Source organism: Euphorbia lathyris, chromosome 8 (assembly GCF_963576675.1).
Source record: "Euphorbia lathyris chromosome 8, ddEupLath1.1, whole genome shotgun sequence".
NCBI lineage: Eukaryota > Viridiplantae > Streptophyta > Magnoliopsida > Malpighiales > Euphorbiaceae > Euphorbia > Euphorbia lathyris.
The window spans coordinates 32,832,955-32,854,592 of NC_088917.1; the positions used below are offsets into that span (position 1 = coordinate 32,832,955).

The following is a 21,638-nucleotide window of genomic DNA, read 5'->3' on the forward strand; positions in this document are numbered from 1 at the left end:
TAACCTCCATCCAAGCAAACCCTAAAAATTTTTAGTTCTCTTATATTGAATAATAAATTATATATATATATATATATATATATATATATATATATATATATATAAAAAGACATTAAATAATAATTTTTATTTATCATTATTTCATTTACAATAACAAAATTTATTTTGATAATAATAATAATAATAAATAATGTGAATGGCAAAATAATTTGAAAATTACGAACTGAAATGCAAAAAAATAGATTTCTTCCCTTGTCATTTTATGTAGTGGAACAATACAGGAGGGTATATATGTCTTTTAGGCACCATCTTAAAAGTTAAAGCCTTTGCCCTAAAACCTTGCTTGCTTCACTGAAAGAAAGAGAGGGAGATAAAGAATTTGCTTCTCTCATTGAATCGCAGATTGAAATCTTGTAGCAGTAGACATTATCGATCCAAATATAAAAACAATCACAGAAGAACAAGGAATAATGGGAAGGGAAAGAGAATCTCCAAAGCCGCAGCAAGTCCCCTTCACTGTGGAGCAGCTCGTCGCCGTCAATCCCTACAATCCAGATATCCTCCCCGATCTTGAAAATTACGTCAATGAACAGGTTTCTTTTTCCTATTCTCGTGTTTACCAATTGATGCCGGGATTTCTGTTTGTTAGCCGATGAGAACAGGAAATATAATCGGTAATCCTTTTATGAGTGTGCGTGTTATGCCCAATTCAAATGGTTTGATTATGAAACTAAAACAGATAGATACATAAGTAACATTATTCTCCATTCTTTCCTCATTCGGACACATGTATATGATTTGTTCCTGATGTTTGGTCCTGAACTTTTCTTGCTATGTTGAGTTGCTTTTGTAGATGATATAATTTTGTTGGTATAGCCAGCTGGACAGAGTGATGAGAGCACTACCATTCTATGAATGATATGAAATTGAAAGCTTTATCCTCTATACATTTCCATAGCAACTAAAATAGGTGAAGATAAAACCTATTTCAGATCATACCTGTTAAGTTGTATATATTGACACATTATTTAGTAAACTGCGACTGTATAAGCTGAAAAATAGCACAAATAAATAAGAAATATGATTTCAGAAGGCCAGAGTGAATAAGGATATGGAAACCTATATTAATTGGTAAAAGAAATTGTAGAGGTTATCCTGTGGTTAGCAGCCTGATAGCTCTGTTAATGATTTAGATGTAATTGCTTTAGGTTTTCGTTCAAATAATTTCGACAATTTAAAGGGTTTTGTTTGTGCATCAGGTTTCATCACAAACATACAGCTTGGATGCAAATCTATGCCTTCTTCGCCTCTATCAGGTGATTTTTTCTATTCAAATAGTGAATTTTGTCTACATGATTCAATTTGTTTAGATACAGTGCTTTTGGCTCATTATTTGCAGTTAGGCTATTAAATGAGTAGATGGCTTAATATGTAACAGCAGTGTTGTTTTTCTTGTTACAGTTTGAACCAGAGCGAATGAGCACTCAAATTGTTGCTCGCATTTTGGTTAAGGTCCAGTTACTATACTTAAAATGCTTTTTAAAATGCTTGTGCAGCTAATATACAAGTGTTTCTGATTTGCTTTTCTTTCTTTCCTTGTTAACCAGGCAATAATGGCAATGCCAGCTCCAGATTTTAGCCTGTGTCTATTTTTGATCCCTGAACGAGTGGTATGATCCTTTTCACTTTTCACACATTCTTTTATTTACTGGCCAATCATGCATTTTAGACCTCCAAGATTAAGTATTCCTCAGGATAGTACTAGATTTTATTCAATAGATGTGGATAACTAAATGCATGTTTATGGTTGGGCATGTTTTCGGTTTGTCGAATTGAAACTCTCTACTATTGAGGTTGTTTTGGAATTTGAAGTGTTTTCCTTGCAACTTTTTTTAGTACAATTGATACTTTTTTTGTCTGTCAGCAAATGGAGGAACAGTTCAAGACATTGATCGTTCTTTCTCATTATTTGGAGGTATGTATCTGCTTTTGTTAGTTGACTCGTGTATATGAGGAGAGAAAATCTAAATAGCTAGTTAATTTGCAGACAGGGAGGTTCCGGCAGTTTTGGGATGAAGCAGCTAAGAGTCAGCACATAGTTGAAACTGTGCCAGGTAAAACAAATTCCAACGGGAATATTTTCTTTTATCATAAATATATTTCCCCCCATCTCAATCCAAATCATGCATGTGATTTTTATGTTCGTGTCCATTATAAACCTTAAAGTTGAAGGGAAATTGATAAAGTCTATAGAGTTGATTAAGTTTGATAGTTATACGCTAGGGCTTAATCATATACAATGAAGTACCTTTGGCACTCGCAAGTAACAATGGTCCAATTATAGGTTGAACACTAGGTACCATATTTCATGTTCTGAATAATCCAGTTTAAGACGGCTGGATAAGGTGTTTTGACTGTTGTTATTATTGCGATAATCATGTGGATGCTATAATTGACATTAACCCTGTTTTTGCTTGTGTGTGTTCATTATCTGTTGTATTGTGGCTTACAAGAGGACTGAATACAGGTTTTGAGCAAGCAATCCAGTCATATGCAATTCATCTGCTTTCATTGACTTATCAAAAGGTTCCCCGGTCTGTACTGGCTGAGGTATGCTTAATTTTCATTTTAGTGCTACATATGTTATGAAATGCTTTATACGGTTGAGGATTCTTAACAGAATTGGTTTTCATATAGACACTTCCGTTGTGCCTAGAAAAATTTGATACTTATTCTATGCGTGAAGATTTCTTGCTTACTATTTCAAGACGTATTTGACAGGCTATTAACATCGAAGGTTTATCCTTGGACAAATTCTTAGAACAGCAAGAAGCGAATTGTGGTTGGACTATAGAGAAGGGGCATGGCCGGGGCCAGCTGATTGTCCTGCCCAGCAACGAGTTTAACCACCCTGAGCTGAAGAAAAACACTGCAGATAGTGTACCATTAGAGCACATTACCCGAATCTTCCCGATTCTTGGCTGAACTATTTGCTGAAGCGGGGAAATTTTAAACGTTTTGTTATCTGTAGTTTCTAGTTGTACTGTCTCGCATTTTGATTATATTTTGGCTGCTGTTTCATTGAAACAGAGAGCTATAACTTATCTATTTTCATATTTCAGAGCAACACAAAGTGGAGTTGAGAAACGTTAAATGATTCAATTCTTTATTCGTAGTTGTGTTTGTGCTGAAATATAACATACGAACCAAAGAACATGGATTAGTTTTACTACTTGTTCTACCCTGCCATAGGTTTTTTCTTTTCATGTTATAAATAATTCACTCTTTGTTCCTAGCTTGTTCTGTTTCTAATAATTATAGCAACAGTTGTTAAATTGTTTGATTTCAAATTGAACACAAAGAGACCCAATTGGGAGAAGTTTCAGCTTATGTTCCTACTAATGTAATTTAGTTCATATTCCTACTAATGTTATTTCCATCACAGAAATGTTCTGAATATGCCCTGTTGGTAGAGATGGCTGATGTATAGAGTTGCAAATAAGGCGGGATAGGGTAGGGACTGCTGGAGAATCTTCATCCCCATTTATAAAGTGAAGAAAATATAATCTCCACCCCATTTGCGTAGGAATTGTGAAATTCCACTGTGAAACTTAAAATTCTAAGTATAAAAATATAAAAATATTATGTAAATATAAAAATTCATCTAAAATACATGAGATAGAAATCCCAGTGGGATATAAAAATAAATAAAAATATCTAACAAATCGTATAATACTATAGAGCGGGAAAAGAGATCCGTATCCCTAGCCCATCTCCATCTTTGGAGAAAAATTTATGGAGAAATTTTTTCGCATGGAAAACACGCAAATCATTCCCTGTTGAGAATGAATAATCCCAGCCATGTTTGCAACCCTATTGAAATGAGAATGTTTTGATGCTGAAAAAGTCCCAATAAGCTTCAAATGATACCTTAAAAACTGAACACTAACTTTTCACGCCAACATTTCATCCAACAGATGGCTGAGCGAAACGGTTTCATTAGGAAAATGGAGGGTTACAGTGAGATTGCAATAACATCTTTTACTGTCCATGTATGCGATTAATTTCTCAGTAAATTATAGCTTTTTATTTTTATTTTTTTTACCGCTGGCAAAGATTAATATAAGCTCGCTAAGAATTTCCAAAGTAACAAGAGTCATAAGCTTTAGAATTAGGAACAGCTGAAAAGGTAATATCAGTCCTATAATTATAGATGGCTCCTCGAAATAGTTAGTATCACACTTGACAACAGATGAACATTAAGGGATAAAGAATCAATAACCTGAAATCTTCTAAAACCGGAGCTCTGGAAAAGACATATTTACAAGATTAGTACCTAGAAATTGCACCAACTAGTAAAGTAAGTACGAGCTCCAAAAAGAATTTGTTTTTCTCTCGCTATTTACTCTTTTCACTTCGCTATCAGGTTACGTGACCGCAGAATCAATCAATGCCACGCATCACACAAGGGCCAGAAGTACTTATTTTCATGTCGTGCTGTGTTAAGGACTGCTGGAACATCCAATCCTCTGTATCGACATTGTTTTCTCTGTTTGGTCCTATTTATCTCCTTCTGGTCTTTGCTAACCTTCGCAACCTCACTATAAATCAACATATCAGCATCTACCGAGCATATCCGGTCATTTGAGGGAAGGAATAAATATTTAATTCCGAGTGAAATATGAGCTGCACGTCAATGGCAGAGCGTCTCTCCGTAGTTTACCCAATCTATGAAGCTATCTGGGAATTCCTCAAGGACACCAGAATTCTGTGAATCGTCATAGGAAAGCTCCATTCCTGTCTGCTGTCTTCCCTACATAACATGAAAATATGTTCAATTTAGCATCTCAACAGCTAAAGCACTTCCAAACTCTGGAACGGATTGAACTTCCCATGTTTGCTTCTAAATTTTCACTGTTTTAGTCATTGCAAATATTTGTGGTAACAAAATACAGTTTATACTTACAGTCTTACTCCTAAGGAAGCCTTTTGGACTATGCAGTCTGATTGATTATGAAACCCTAATTTGTAAGAATGCTTCTTCGTTCTCAAATTCAATCAGCATTAAATTATTTATAGTGGAACGAATAAGAATAAATAACAATAAAAAAAAAGGGCGGCCCGGTGCATTACGCGTCCCCGCTAAGCGAGGGTCCGGGGAGGGGTCCCACCACAAGGGTGTACTGGGAGCAAGCCTTCCCTTGCCAATTTTTTTGGCAAGAGGCCGCTCCTAAGACTCGAACCCGTGACCTTCGGTCACACGACAACAACGTTTTACCGTTGCGCCATCAAAACTGTGACAAATCGGGGTAAAACAGCCATAATTCCCCAAGTTGTTCAAACGGTCCACATATAATCGAAGGATATGGACTAACAGATCAGCCACAAAATTCAAGGGTCAATGGAGTTCACACTCGTTAAGGGTCCTAATTATGTTAAGTAACCATCAATGGAGCTGCTAGCAATATTGTTCCTCAGTTCTTCTTCCTACGTTTTGCCTATAATTCATACAGAAAATTCTATGATAATCTGATGTCTATTAAGGTAATTTCAATAATCATAAATTATTTGGTGTGATTTTTCCACTTCTCCTTTAGAAAAAATATTTGGAATGTGTCTTATTGGAAATTTGGACAGAATTTACTAACACCATGAGCAGTATCATATGATATTTGGAAGCTACTGACCTTCATGCTAGAACAGTATTCACTAGAGGATGTGGCCGCTTCATTCATTATACCATTTGTCACGTTCTCAGATGACCTCCCTGCTAAAGGGGAGTTTGCAAGCACAGATGATGACCTGAGAAAGTATGAAAATCAATGAGAAAAGCAGAAATTCCATCTCTTATTGTAATCAACAGAGGAACAAAAATCTGAATTTCTTTTTATCAGACTCATTCAAGAAATCTGATAGGGAATGGAATCCAAAGATCCAATGCTTCTTATAGCTTTCAGATTATACTAATACGCCAATTTGTGACAGAAGATACAGCGACATACGTACATGAAGGATAGACCAGAAAAAAAGAAGAAAATAAATAAAACATTGAAAGCAAATGTTAAATGCTTACACAAGAAGTTGAACCACAGAAGATGCAGTTCAAGTAATTGTTTCTTCTTAATTTGAATATTAATAAATAATGTTGCCATCTCAAGGCATCAAATCACACAACTTATTTTTTTTATTTTGCTGACCACCCGCATTTTTCAACATTTAAACCTTTGTATAAGTGTTGTGCAAATGCACTTGTGTTCAGGCAGTTTCTTTATAAAGGCTTCCTAGAAACTTCAAGAAAAGTATAGTTATCACTCAAAGATCAACAGAAAATACCTCTCAAATTGCTCTTCTTCGCATGAATTTCCAGAAGAAGACAGCCAGTCTAGGTCAAGAAAATTTGAGCAATTGAATGTGTCTTCAGAGAAGTAAATATGATCAATTCCAAGGTAGTGATCTCTTTCCGCAGCCCCAAAAAGCTGTCTTCGAGGCATCGAGGGAGTGTATCTATATGAAGACACTAAACAACTTATGAACAAAATCAAGCGGGAAATTGTACAAAACATCAGAGAATTTAGCACCAAATGAGCACCCACCAGTATGAAAAGCACAGCTAAACAGATGCAAGAGCTAGCACAAGTCCAAATCAATTAAATATAAATATAGGCAACCACGGCTCAGAGATAATCTTCAACAAGTCAGAAAACTTGTAATGAAAAGCTAGATGCAACAATCATGACATGAAGAAAGGTCAATCCTGGTGATAGCACACTGATCAAGTAACCATCCTCATCAACATCTCATCTAGTGATATTTTCCATGTCATCATGAAATGATACACAAGAGAACCACCGTATCTCTCATTACGGGAACCAGTTTTATCATATACAAGTGAAAAATAAGAACTACACTTTTCTAGGTTGCAGATTTTATTGTTCAAGAAAGAAAAGGAAAAGGAGAACGTCCGTCTAAATAAATGAGTAGCATGTTTCAGTACGACATCGATTCTCATTAAACATCAGCCAAAAACATTTAGGGGGCGTTTGGTTCGGGGTCTTTAGGAATGGGAATGAGAGGGTTTCATTCTCTTTGTTCTTGTTTGTTTAAAAAAAAAACTCATTCCCTTCACCCATTTTAGATTATGGGTTTACCCCACTTTAGGTTAAGCCATTACCCATGCCCTCTAGGGAATTGGATTCCCTTTACCCCATTCTCTTTCCTAAACATATCCAAACACATACGGGAATTAATGCTTATTCCTTTCCTTTCCTTTAGTTTCCCTTTCTTGATTCCTTTTCCCTTACCCCTTGTGAACCAAACGCCCCCTTAGAGTTTAAAATTTTCTAAAGCAGAAAATTTTCCATCCCAGAATACTAGTAAAAAGTTCATTCTCAAGCATTTGATCATATCTCTCCAACCAAATGCTGGGGGTATAATTTGTGAAAACAAATCAAGCAGTAATCAAACTCAAGGGAAGATAATCAATAAATATCATTATCCTTTCATGACCCTGCAAGGGGCATTACTCCCGCTAGCAACATCTCATCATGCAATTAAGCCAATTAATCAGGCTCCACATACACAGCACTAAATACAGACTAGAGTATAACAGAAAATACATATTTCAATTATCTCGAGAGATGTTTGGCCTGCTAAAATCTCTTCATTTCCAAAGTTATCTTCACCTTATCCTTGCTCAATTTACTAAAAAAATATTTAGAAGTGCATGAAGAAAAAGATGAGCATGAGAAACTTCCTTATAACACATTACACATCCTAGTGTCTCATCAGGCATCCATGTGTCAAATGTCACATAATGACTCACGCTAATACTATAAGATTTCATCGAAGTATCATACCCTATCAAGTATAGGCAATTATGTCAACAAGAAACTTGAAGTTTCTGCTAAGAGAAATTCCACTGCACAGCAGATGAGCATATTCTCCCTTTTCTTTTCTTTTTTCTTTTTTCTATCTGGGTGGTGAGTCCATGGATAACATATGAGCCATAATTATGGAAATAAATAAAATAGAACATGAACTTAATGGAATTGAGTTACTAAAAAAAGGAAAAAGAAAACAGATGAAGCAAACAAACCTTGAATATGCCATGTCACTTTCACAAGTTGATATCTCAGGGGATGAGTCAGAAAGAACATTGCATTCTGATTCCCATTGATCTGGAATGGCTGAACTTGATAATTTCTTCTGCTTTGCCTTTGTGGTTGACATTGGCGAGCTTTCCCGAAGAATGTTTCCATCTGACAAGGACCTTTTGAAAAATGACCTGAATGTAAAGGACTTGACAGTTAACAGATATACTAAAGCTGTAAATTTAGTCAAGTGATAAATATTGTTCTTGCAATACATCAAAAACATAAAAAAGACATTGCAAGGTGAGAAACCTCCCACCCAACCAGCCTCTTTATTTCCTACTTATGTTGGGGGAAATGGTGAAGAAACATCAGAGAATGAAAAGTATATACAACCAGATTCCAATTTGGGCTTGATCTTCTACCAAATCAAGTGCAGTTATTAAACACAAGCCAAGTTCACCTAATATACTTAACTCTGAAAACATTGACCATTAAATGCATATGAAGTGTAGAATGAGATGAGTATAAATTACTTTCAAGGAGTCATTTGACCTAAAAGCTTAAGTTGATAGGGAAGGCCCAAGAAGAGCTTTTATTATTATCTCTGACACATCCCTGAATTCGAATGTCATTGGGTTTGAAAGTGTGTACAACACATGCCCATTATCATGTGTTGAAATTCCATTAACAAATGGAGTTGTTAGGATTTAAACCCTCAATCACTTGGTCTAAGAGGTTCTGATACAATGTCAAGGAACCATGTGACATAAAAGCTTAAACTGATAGGTAAGTAAGACCCAAGAAGAGCTTTTATTATCATCTCAGATAATTTCCAAAAACACAAAAAATGAAAGTAAAGAATATTTAGTGTTTCATTCACCAGGAATCATTTTACACAGATCAAGATTTTGTTCAAAAACTACCTTGCATCATCCTCCACACATGTTTGCCCATTCCTGCCAACACTGTGATGCTGATCTGAACTCAATTCCCAAAGTTCAGGTTCACCCGTCTGTGGCTGGAAGTGCCCCAAGAATCTATTCAAATTGTCATTGAGAAAAAGGTGCTTTAGAAAAATGTCATACATGTACAGACTTCATAACCAATTTGCTCAAAGATTGTTGTGGAATACATCGAGGAACTATACAAGTCTACTATATCAATGGGCACCAATGTTGTCCTCATAACATACAACAACAATCAAGCCTTATTCCCCTGGTTGGGGTCGGCTATATGGATTCCTCTTTCCCATTCACTACCCTCATCCTCATAATATAAACCCCCCAAAAACAATGATGAGCACATTGTTTCCAACAATAAAATGCCTTGTATGTAAAGCACACAAAATACATGAATTGATGAATTGACTCAAAGTCAAAATCATTCTAGAAAACCTAATGGGCAGCTTATGAGTTGTGAGTTGTCAAAGTTAGCCCTTGTTTTCATCCCAATTAAAAGTAGATCCAATACCACTTACACATTAATTGCATCTTGTTTCTCTGCATCCATGTAGGCGTTGCTGTAGTATCGTTGAAGAGTTCTGAAGAACTCCTGGGACTGGGTTGCGGCTCTCCACTGGCCCCTTCTCTCAGAAAATATCTATATGCATCAAGAGTTGAAAGTTTTAGAAATGGAGACAACATTCGCCACCAATGACTAACCGATATTCCGAAGGATGTAATGGTAAAATGTCCTCTCTCTTACACACTTCTAAGACATCTCATAGTCTACACATTGACACTTCTCAATATTCAGTACCAATTGATATATGATCTGCCAAACGATTGTTAGATGTCCAGTTTTATTTTGCCTTTTCTTGTACTAGACTCCGTTTATAGTCTACCAATATGGTTTGCTTATTGTCTCTCAGTAAACTCTTCTTAGTTGACTGGCCAAAAAAATTTCTAAATCTTAGCTTTCTGCATATCATATCATGCATCAATTTAGGTCATTTAAATCTTTAACAAATTTAAAGATCTAATACTTCTAAAATTTGAATATCAACTCCTGTAGAACCATTTCAGATATTACTAAAAAAATGCAAGGTCAAGGATGAAACCAATCAAATGAAGACACTATACATGACGAACATGATGCTAAAACTACTAATTTGCACCTTATTTATAAATGCCTTATCCGGGGTAACGTAAAACATGATATAGATATATAACCAACCTTAAGTGGATTGACATTAAAGCTTAGTTTAGGCTTATTTTAGTAGACTTGACTATGTCAGACTTACCTTATTATGTGCAGCTGACCCACCATACTGATGTGCTAGCGTGTCACCCATTCTTTCATAAAATCTCATCAACTCATCAGCCAAGGGTGCATCAAGATCTATCTTTGGCACTTCCATAACTCCCAAAGCATGAAGTTGGTGTCCAAGGGCAGCCAGACCATATGCATACTGTGCGACATTTGTGCGGTCAAGACAGTCTATGCAATTGGTCCTGAGCACGCCCTTTTGGAATGTTGGATGCTTAGTAGAGTAGTTTCCGTTAGCAACACCATTACCTCCACTAAATTTCAGCTCGATTTTATTGGCTGCTTCAGCATAATTGTTGCACGTGTTCTGGAGAGATAGGTGGCCATTCTCTGCATTCCTGGATTACTCACATGCCAAAATTGTAACCGTTAGGAAAATGGTTAATACCTTGATAATATAGAAGTTCAAAATTAATAATGTAAATATCATCATAAACTCATCACAAGCCTATATTATCAAACAAGTCCTACCAAGAACTCCCTAGCCCAACCTTAGCATTTACTACCTCCGTTTCATATTACATGTCTTTCTAGAGATTCTTTTTTGTTTCATATTACATGTCATTTTATATGATCAGTACACATTAAATCATCATTTTTTCTGCTACAAAACGCGGGTTTATGAAAATTAATGAGCATAATGGACTTATTATAGAATAAATAAATATTGGAATCAATAAATAAGGGACAACAATGTCTTTTTTCTAATATCCTTAATTTCTGTATAACTCTCTAAAAAGTCATGTAATATGAAACGGAGGGAGTATAATGCAGGAATCTTAATGTCAACAGCATTATGACAATTAGTAATTAGAAACATATCTATATCTTCCCTCCACTGAAAAAAGAAAGCTGGGAGAATAGACACATGTGAATACAAAATAATCTGTCAAGACAAAACATTCTTTGAAATGATGCATTACCTTGCACTTTTTTACAAGAAAGAAAAATAAAAATCTGTCAGGTTGTTCCGCTATCACTTATTCACAATGAAAATCAAAATGATAAATACAGTAGAGGTACTTCAGATCAAAGAATTCAATCACTTCTGGAAAAGGATGACATATAACTAAGTTTCAGTATAACTTAGAGCTTAATTCTCCATGAAGAAAGTGCGAACAAAACACAAAACTACAGATATCAATACAGAGTAAAATTCATGAAATTATGAGCAACTTTGCTTTAAAAAAAATACTTTGTGCTAGTAACTTGAACATGAATGGACTAAGAAAATTAACTGCACATAAACATATGAGACTTAAATCCAGGATTCAAGCACTTAAAGAATTAAAAATACCCTTAGAGCTTTCATTGGGAGAGTAAGAAAAGAGAATGAAAACATGACATCCCATATTATAGCTAACAGATGAGTATGTTATTTTACTTCTTACTTCTACAGAACAGAATATCATCAATGAGAGACGTTGTATGTAATCTGCCAACTTACTCAAAGGAATGCCAGCTGACACACCCTTCAGGTGTCAATGCCGGTGTTACTTGACAGTAAAAGAAACCCGTCAAAGTCAAAGCATATGCAGCAACTTTGCCCAGAAGTAACAGAACATTTGTTGCTTTCCTGAGAGAGAGAGAAAAAAAAAAGCACATCTCTTGCAATGAGAATCAGCTTCTATAAAATGTCAATCTAGGCTTTAGAACTTTGGGAACATATTAATGTCAAGATAAAGGACATGCACCTTCGAGTATGCTTGTGAAGATCCCAGTGAAGGAACCTTAATCTGTTCTCCTCAGGCAAACCTTTATTAATATAATCAAGAGCATTAGCAAACTCTGCTCGTAAAATCGATTCTCGAGGCCTCTTCTCTTGTGTCTACAAATTAGAAAAATAAATAAATGTCAAAACAAAAATAAAAATAAAAACTGACAAAGGGGCTGATATTAATAAATAGAAGAAACCCTATTTTTTAATAATAAAAATGCCTTATTATTCAAAACCATGCAGGAACCCTATTTTTTAATAAATAAAGATGCTTTGTTGTTCAAAACCATCTGCAGCAACAAACAAGAATAATCTAAGTGAATAGATGGGCTGCATAACCAAATAAGAAAATTACCTTAATCAGGTTCAGAATAATGATAGGATTTCCATATCTCTTGACAAGATTTTCAAAATGCAGTCTAGTCGCTTCATAATTTTGGTCCCTCTTCGACACTGGAGAGACAAGAAGTTGTGTGAAAAAAAGAAAAATTGTATTCATTACCATGAATCCAACAAGAGCAAAGACATACATATAATATCCGGTTTGATGTTCAAGCGTGAGGTTTCCTGTGACCAAAATAGCGGGATAGAACCACGGTTTTGGACAACAGAACTAATTTGGATTGGAGTCCTTTCAGGAACTTCCTCAAATACAATCTGCTCCGTCTCAACATCATTAGCTACTCTTCCCTTCTCATTTACACCACGTTTTAAATACCTAATTGAGAAGCACAAATATGGATGTAAAAGGAGATGCATACTTGAGCAAGACTCTATCATCACTAAATTCAACTATCAGATAACCAAAGATATCCCATATTAATCATTCATACAGGCAAATATAAATAAATAAACATATATATATATATATAACATATAACTGCATAATCCATTGGAAATTTTGTTACATATTGATGAGCACTCAGAATGCTATATTAGCAAAACAGAAAGATACTAGAGGTAACTGATCTTAGGCAACCAGGCATCTGTTCCAATGCCCATTACAAACCCAAAAGGAACTGAATGATTGAGTCAACAAACACCACTTGTAGTCAAAACCCAACATAGATAATTTGCTTAATAACCTAGATCTCATTAATTCTGATACTGCTTAGGAGTTTATCCATTGAGCAAAACACTTCAGGTTCTCTCTCTCTCGTTCCTTGGCAATAAGAATTATAGAATCAATTCGCAATAGTACTTTATAATGGTTACGCCTTTATCTACAAGAACCAAGTCTTGGTATCACATGTTCCAAAAACGAATGCTTTCACTTGGTCTTCAAAAACACATTTTCTAAGAACAGTTCCTACAATGGATTGCTAAGATGGTGTTTGATAAAGAAAATTCAACTTCACACTGTAATTCTTAATTGATTGTTATATGGATAAAACATAGGATAATACTTATTGATTAAAATTCAAAGTTAAATTGCAAAAGGTTGTACTTTCTAAAAAAACCCCACTTGCAATAAATAAATTTTACAAAGCCATGAGGATTTCATTGAAATGCTAAATTGTTGTAGTTTAAAATGAAAAACATTAGGAATTCAGTTTCTTGTATTAAATCATGTAGAATTGTACAAGACAAAAACCAAATTCTGTCAAAAATATGTGAAATTTCAAAATGAATTTCACAAAATTTATTAAGTTATTCTTTCTAAGAAACCTCTAACAAAAGCAAATGAAAATTGAATTCTTTATTTATCAAGTACATCACAAAGAATTCAATTTTTTTTTACTTTAAGTTGTATTGTACTAATATTGAAATTCATTTATAAGTGATTCTATATTTCAAACTAATGTCATTCCAAGTGGGAATCAGTGGAACTACTTGAATCTCTAAGTAATTCTTGTCTCATCTTGATAGACTATGGGTTCAACGACTGAAACATTCATTTAACGCAAAATTATTGAGCTCTTGCATTGAATTGGCATCTAGCTCAAATTTGAACACTCTGACTCCCATGCCAAGGAAAAGCTACATGAGCTTCCCTACCTGGTACCAGCATAATGGCGTGAACGTCTTGCAATGAGGGTGAGTTTGAAATCTCTTCCAGATACAGAAAGAGTGGCCTACATTCATAGAAACAAAGCCATAAGCTAAAAACCAAACAATTAATTGCATGTATGTGAAAGCAAAACTATAGAAAGAGAATAAATATGCTTTAATAAGAAATTATAAGTTTACTCTTTTTTGGTTACAGAAATTATAAGTTTACTAGTAATCACAAACAGTAACCCTGGCCACTTGTCATGCTTAATGCATGAACAAGATCCCGCAATGCTAAATAAGTATTATAACAAAATATCTTCAAATTTCTCATGGTCTAACAGAAGAGATTGAAGGTAAGTGTATCTGGCAGAAGCAAAGCTATTTGACTTGGCCTAAGAGGAAACAACCAGGGAAGACTGCTAAATGGGAAATCAAACTGGTTAACTTAGCTTGAAGCCATCCATTGCTCACCTGTTTAAAGAATCCATATACTAAAGCAACTGTCCACAAAGTATTTTGAAGGTGATTTCGTATTTCACGGGTCAAGAATTCATTCCATACAAACATTGTTTCGTAGAGGACTTGGCCTGTTTCTTTGTTACACAGGTTCCTTTGAAGACTTCGCATAACATGGTATGAGTAGCTAAAAAAGAAGTCCTTTGTGAGGTCCACCATGCATAAGAGCTTCTTGTATCTAATCCAATAGTGAAATAAAATTAATCACAAACACACCAAAGAAAGGAAAAGAAAATACAAAAACACTTGTTACTTGGCAGAACATTAGAACAACCATAAAACTGAAGCATTTTCACTGTCAAAGTTCTAATTATCCATTATCTATCAAGCATTTGAAAGAGAGTAATTAGCCAAAGCATTGAACTTTCTCTTCATAAATTATAGAATTCCAACAGCATATCCTCAAAGGAAATGACGTTTTTGATAGAAAGTGAATCCAAGTAATTAATTTGATAACTAAACTCTGCTCATTTGAGGCAAAATATTGTTCTCCTAACTGTTGATGGAAATGTCACGCTAGAACTTAGAATCAAAAGTGCAAAAGAATATTCTTATGAGAAAAGACCTATAAATTAATTAGGTCTCCCATAACAGATAAAGATTGAAAAGTAGGATTAAGGAAGAAAACTAAATCACACAAGAAACACTGTATGTTCAGAGCATCTTCCCGAGGACTATTTATAGTTTTCTCCAGAAGTTCAAAAGATGAAATACATTTACATGCAGAATGGACTAAAAACCTGTTCTCATTCTTAGAATTAGTAAATTCTGACTGCACAGTAGAATTTGGAAGTGGAATCATCTCGCTTTTGGAGACTGCATAAACATTATGACCACAGATTGCACCAATTTGTCTTCTTTTTGTTATAAGCAGCATGTAATATGGCCCCAGAAATTTGATGAAGCCTAAAAACAGAAAACCGAACAATTACAGTAACAGTAAAGCTCATCGCAGAGGTCTTTTCTCCTTTGAAAACAAAGAAAACTAGAATAAACCTACCAACAATTCCATAGCAAGTTGTGACAAACTTCAGTCCACCAGTGACCTTGTTTCCCTCATGTATTCGCCTCAACAGATCAGAACATTCACTTTCTGTATAGGTGGTAGAATCTTCACTTATATTTAGCTCAGAAGGGTCCAGTCGATCAATCTTGAGCACTCTCCAGTATGTCCTGCTCTTATCTCTCCCTATCATGTAAAAATTCTGGAGCACAAAGTATTTCCAACAAGCAATACCAAATGAGTGGCATATCGAAAAAGAATATGTTTAAGACAATACAAAAGCAGTTCAACAATGACATTGCCAAGCAGATCAATGCACCATATCCTCAACAAAGAAAAAAACAAGAATAATTCTCGAGTATATATAGCAAAATCTCCATTAGGATATGCTATAACAGCCAAATTAAATAGTCCTCTCTCTACAGCTTTTGACATTCTCTCTAGCCAGCAACCATTACTGAAAATCGACATTCCAATAATATGGATCCTAAGTGTCCAAAAATTCAATTGATACGATGACATGATGGCAATGAACTCATGCTCATCTCAGCCAATAAACCATAGACGTAAATTCTAATCAAAATCTACTAACCCCAGCGAGAGTTAATTTGAAAAAGAAGCATAGTCCAAGTGAATATAATCATTCAAAAGAGAGAGCAAAAAATCAAAGAGATCTCAATAAGATCAAAGCGAATGAATACCGATCGAGTCTCATAGAGCTTGAATTTCTGCATATAAACCTGCTCAGAACGGGGCAGCTCATCATGAATTGTAACCGGAGAGGTAGAGGGACCCCCATTCTCTGCCGATGCCATCCCTCTTATCTCTCTCTAACAACAAAAACAAAAATAGATATTTTTTTTGTTTGTTTCCTTTGGTTCTAGAGCTCAAATAGATCTCTCCCCGAGCCCCAGGCTCGGGAACTTATCACAAGAACATGCAAAGGAAAAACGAAAAAGGAAGAACGATAATTATCCTTCAATACAAACAGAATTGCATCATCACTTGCATAGAAATGGAGCTTGGCTGCTTCAAATACAACATCCTTAACCTCCACTATTCCAGCTCCTCTTTCCCCTCCATTCTATAAACCAATTACACCTCAAGCTTTTCGATCTTGAAATCAAATCGAACACTGCGAAATCACATAGATCGAATAATGGAATAAATTAAATGAGAAAAAGGAATGCAGAATTTTGAGTATTAAATTAGGTATAGAAATATAAGTATCGAAAACAGAAACTTGTGAATATAATACGTAAGGAAGGAGAAGATGGAGCTAACGAAGGAAAGGAAAGAGAAGAAGAAGAAGAAGAAGAAGAAGAACAGAGGAGAAAATTTTAGGAGGTTTCGAGAAAATAAAAATAAATAATACTAATACCAAACAAATAATAATAATACCAATTTTTTTCTTTAATTTTAATAATTATATTTCTTCAAAGGCACATCTAATTATTGATGATGTTATTGTAGTGTGTTTTTTTAGCTTTGCTTTGAAAAATATAAAAATAAAAATCAATAAATGAAATTATAGGAAAACAATTGAAGAAACGAAAGCCACAACTTGGGGAACCGCTCCATCCACATATTAACATTACCATATTATGTAATAATATTAAAAAAAATTATTTATGGAAGTAATAATATTTTTTTATAGTTTATGGAAGTAATAATGTTAATATTAATATATTTTATTTTTTTATAAACCAAAGATAATTAATTACTTTAAAAAAGTCTTACATAATAATTTAAAATAAAGTGTCCTACATAAGATTTAAGTTTCTCTGTTGATTTTTAGTTTGATTTTTTTTATTGAATTCTAATAATAGAACATAGAATATGATATTAATGTTATCTATACTATATATATAAAACAAGAAGTATTTTAGAGTCTTTTTAGCTTAATTGGCATTATAGGAGCAAAAAGAATATATGAGTTTTTTTCGAAAAAATAAATAAATGAGTTAATGAGCTTTTATTATCTCTATATCATAAGTATTATATTAACACATTATTTATTGTCAATTATTAGCCTATTAATTAAAGTAATAAAAGAAAGTATGAGTTACAGGAAGATGAAAAAACACAAAGCGAATAAAATCCAAAAGTCACAAATAAACCTATATATAAAACATGATATATAGTATTCCATCATTATATTCATTGACCACTGAAAATCAAAGACCTCATTTGTTCTTAATCTTATAATTTTGTTATTACTTCATTAAGAGATTCAGATTTATTTAAGAACGGGTTTCATTGATAAACTGTATTAATAGCATTTTTTCAAGAATTGGAAGAATTTAGACTTTGATATCTCCAATTGAAGAAATCAGATAGAAATAGAAGAGGCATAAACAACTAAAATCGAGAAAAGTAAATGTGTCAGAAATTACAACAAATCGTTATGTTGCATAAGATAATTATTTGAATTTTTTCATGTGTAGTAGTTATTTTTGGTTTTGTTGATTAAAAAAAAATAACTTTTGACTTTTTATTATATTAATATATTTCTTAATTAATCTCCTATTTTATTATTATTGTTTCAAAGAATTCCAAAGGATGAAAATGTATTAAAATTATTAAAAAGTACAAATCATTCAATTTTGTAAAAATAAATAAATCATTCACATTTAATTAAAATTCTATAAAAAAATTAATCAATTATTTTCAAAATTAATTTAATTTAGTTTGAATTATCAATTAAAAATATATATTAATTTCAAATATACATTATATAAAAAAAAGTCATAATAATATAAAATTACTTAAAAGTAAATATATCAATTTATTTGTTTATCTAAATTATATAAAAGTTTCATATTTCGTGCATCGCACGGGTTTTCGACTAGTTATATATAATAGCGGAAGCAGAGAGAATTTAGAAGAAGTGTTTTAGAGCCTTTTTGGCTTAGTTGGCATCGTAGGAGCAAAAAGAATAAATGAGTTTTTTTTTTGAAAAAAAGAATAAATAAGTTAATGAGCTTTTATTATCTCTCTATCATAAATATTATATTAACACATTATTTATTATCAATTATTAGCACATTAAGTAAAGTAATAAAAGAAAGTATGAGTCACAAAAAGATGAAAAAACACTAAGCGAAAGAAATCCAAAAGACACAAATAAACCTATATATAAAGTATGATATATAGTATTCTATCATTATATTCATTGGCCACCGAAAATCAAAAACTTCCTTTAATTTTGATTATGTATTAGTTTTGTTCTTAATCTTATAATTTTGTTCTTATTTCAAATAATATAGTCTTATAATAGCGGTTTCCATTGATAAACTGTATTAATAGAATTTTTTCTAGGAATTGGGAGAATTTAGACTTTGATATCTCCGATTGAAGAAATCAGATGGAAATAGAAGATGCATAGACAACAGAAATCGGGAAAAGCAAATGTGTCAGAAATTACAGGAAATCGTTATGTTTTCGAAGGTAATTATTCGATTTTTTTCATGTGTAGTTATTTTATTATCAACTCTCGCTGCCTTATCTATGTTTTCTTTTTTATTTGTCTTTTTTTTTCAAATGACTAAATAAATATTTGTATTTTTTCATTCTTTTTAGTATAAGTTGCTAGGTGTAATCGTTAATTTAGAGTTTGATATCTCCAATTGAAGAAATCAGATGTAAATAGAAGATGCATAGACAACAGAAATCGAGAAAAGCAAATGTGTCAGAAATTACAGGAAATCGTTATGTTTTGGAAGGTAATTATTCGATTTTTTTCATGTGTAGTAGTTGTTTTGTTCTCAATTGTGTTGTTCCACACCTCACGCTGTCTAATCAATGTTTTCTTTTTTATTTGTCTTTTTAAATAAAGATTTGTATATTTTCATTATTTTTTAGTATAAGCTGCTAGGTGTAATCGTTTCAATTGTTAACTCTAACTAAAATATGAATTTTCGGTTTTATATGAACTCAATTGTTATGTTTAATTGGAGTTAGATTAATTTTCCAAATTCAGAACTTGGTGAAGTCCACTGATATTTTTAATTTGGGTTTATCTAATTCATATAGATTAAATTTTTTATTTTTATGCATTTTTTGTACGAACAGATATAAAATTTCACATAATAGTTATTTATTGAAGTTGGACACATATTAAAAAAATAATTAAACAAGTATTGAACCATTATACTTACAATGAAATTTATTTCAATTATAAATCATGTTTTGTCATGATTACCATTCTAAGTGTCTTTGTCATTTTCAGTAATGGATTCTATATCTATCTATATTTTATTTTTATGCATTTTTTCTACGAACAGATATAAAATTCCACATAATAGTTGTTTATTGAAGTTGGAGACATATTGAAAAAAATAATTAAAGAAGTATTTAAGCATTATACTTACAATGAAATTTATTTCAATTATAAATCGTGTTTTGTCATGATTACCATTCTAAGTGTCTTTGTCATTTTCAGTAATGGATTCTATATCTATCTATATTATATATAATAATGGAAGCAGAAAGAAATTAATTAGGAGAGTTTTAAAGGCCTTTTTGATTAATTGTCAAAATAGTAATAAAGGAAAATTATAAATATTATATCTACCCTAACCTAATATATATTTAATAGATATAATAAAATAACTTACAAAATATCCCAATGAAAAAAAATCATACGACGATAAAAAAAAATATGTAAGGATTCATTCAAATTCCATTCATTTAACTTTAATAAATAGTGGAGCGGAGGGCAGGGGTGCCAACATAGTTGGGATGTCTGCGCAAAGCACCTCCGAAGTTCCTCTTTTCAATTAAAAAAACTTTAATAAATAGTATTAAAATCAATATTAATGAAAAAAAATTATATTTATATTTAATATATATAATAAAATAACTTACAAAATTACCTCAATTCTGTTATTCGGTTGATTGCATTGGTCGTAGTGGAGGTATTTGTGTGTTCTGGAAATTACCTCAATTCTGCTCTTTGTTATCTTACTCTTCTCATCATATTGATTTGGAGATTCATAATATTAATACGGGAAATTGGAGGCTCACCGGGTTTTATGTTTGTCCCGAGAGACATAGAAGAAAGGAATCATGGGCCATTCTGAAAAATCTTGCCAATGTGTCTAATCTCCCATGGGCGGTCATTGGGGATTTTAATGATCTCTTAAGTCATGAAGATAAAAAGGGTATTGTGAATCACCCTGAATGGTGCCTTCGTGGTTTTCGTGAAACTGTGGATATTTGTAACTTAACAGAAATTCAGTTGATTGGTTATCCGTATACTTGGATACGTCACCGCGGTAAATCGAATGAAGTTCAGGAACATTTAGATAGAGCGTTTGGAACCTCGCAATGGCTTTCCCTCTTTCCTACTTGTGTGCTGCTGAACACGATTGCCTCGACATCGGACCACTCGCCTCTTGTTCTCCAAACTGAAATTGCTACTGATCAACATGTCTACCGCCCTTTCAAATTCGAAAATAAATGGTTGCGTGACGAGGGTCTACGTGAGTTTGTTTGTCAAGCTTGGCACAATGATCAATTCCCGGCTCTGGAAGATAAATTAGCATTTACTGTTGGTCAACTTCAGGAATGGGGTAAGAACAGAAATAAGAATTTTCGGCAAGCCCGTAATCATTTATTGCAGCGTCTGGAACAACTTCGAGATGTACAATCAGAATCTGCAGTGGCTTCATATAATTCTATCAGATCTGAACTTGTTCAGCTGCTTGTTCAAGAGAAGGATCATTGGCGTCAGAGAGCTAAAGTTACCTGGCTTCAAGAGGGGGATACCAACTCTCGCTTTTATCACAATTATGCCAATGGAAGACGAAAACATAATAAAATTACTAGACTTATGGATAGGGATGGTGGGTGGATTGAGGATGCACATGGTCTCCAGAATGTGGCTACTGATTATTTCAGGATGGTCTTTTCAGCTAGTAATGGTGACTGGTCTCCTGTGACGGATCTCCTCTCACAATCTGTCACGCCCGAAGATAATGAGAGCCTACTTGCACCATTCCAAAAGGAAGAATTTCGTCAAGCACTCTTTAGTATGCATCCT

The 21,638-nt window shown here is 33.4% G+C and overlaps 2 protein-coding genes across 2 annotated transcripts; one reads left to right on the forward strand and one right to left on the reverse strand.

Moving 5' to 3' along the window:
- The first annotated feature begins 328 nt into the window (after nt 1–328).
- LOC136203692 (eukaryotic translation initiation factor 3 subunit K) lies at nt 329–3,229 on the forward strand. Its single transcript, XM_065994893.1, has 8 exons — nt 329–593; nt 1,260–1,316; nt 1,462–1,512; nt 1,608–1,670; nt 1,925–1,975; nt 2,048–2,114; nt 2,528–2,610; nt 2,782–3,229. Exons 1-8 carry the CDS (start codon nt 471–473, stop codon nt 2,983–2,985), a joined length of 699 nt encoding a protein of 232 aa, XP_065850965.1. The 5' UTR covers nt 329–470; the 3' UTR covers nt 2,986–3,229.
- A 953-nt stretch (nt 3,230–4,182) lies between these two features.
- Nucleotides 4,183–16,952, reverse strand: LOC136202804 (phosphoinositide phosphatase SAC3). The gene is made up of 16 exons (XM_065993698.1): nt 16,294–16,952; nt 15,590–15,794; nt 15,330–15,495; nt 14,545–14,767; nt 14,077–14,153; nt 12,609–12,796; nt 12,434–12,531; nt 12,056–12,189; nt 11,809–11,937; nt 10,336–10,699; nt 9,571–9,692; nt 9,017–9,130; nt 8,096–8,284; nt 6,334–6,504; nt 5,688–5,802; nt 4,183–4,813 (listed from the first exon to the last, which is right to left on the reverse strand). The coding sequence occupies exons 1-16, from the start codon at nt 16,405–16,407 to the stop codon at nt 4,694–4,696; spliced, it is 2,529 nt and encodes an 842-aa protein (XP_065849770.1). The 5' UTR covers nt 16,408–16,952; the 3' UTR covers nt 4,183–4,693.
- Between the last annotated feature and the right edge of the window lie 4,686 nt (nt 16,953–21,638).

What these genes read in the sequence shown, in the direction of transcription:
- LOC136203692 (XM_065994893.1), top strand. Translation starts at nt 471, where the DNA reads ATGGGAAGGGAAAGAGAATCTCCAAAGCCGCAGCAAGTCCCCTTCACT. An exon ending in AAAATTACGTCAATGAACAG is followed by an intron (nt 594 to 1,259) that starts GTTTCTTTTTCC and finishes TTTGTGCATCAG; the next exon opens with GTTTCATCACAAACATACAG. An exon ending in TTGCTCGCATTTTGGTTAAG is followed by an intron (nt 1,513 to 1,607) that starts GTCCAGTTACTA and finishes CTTGTTAACCAG; the next exon opens with GCAATAATGGCAATGCCAGC.
- LOC136202804 (XM_065993698.1), bottom strand. Translation starts at nt 16,407, where the DNA reads ATGGCATCGGCAGAGAATGGGGGTCCCTCTACCTCTCCGGTTACAATT. An exon ending in GTCAGCTGGCATTCCTTTGA is followed by an intron (nt 10,700 to 11,808) that starts GTAAGTTGGCAG and finishes TGAGTAATCCAG; the next exon opens with GAATGCAGAGAATGGCCACC. An exon ending in AATACTGTTCTAGCATGAAG is followed by an intron (nt 4,814 to 5,687) that starts GTCAGTAGCTTC and finishes CATGTTATGTAG; the next exon opens with GGAAGACAGCAGACAGGAAT.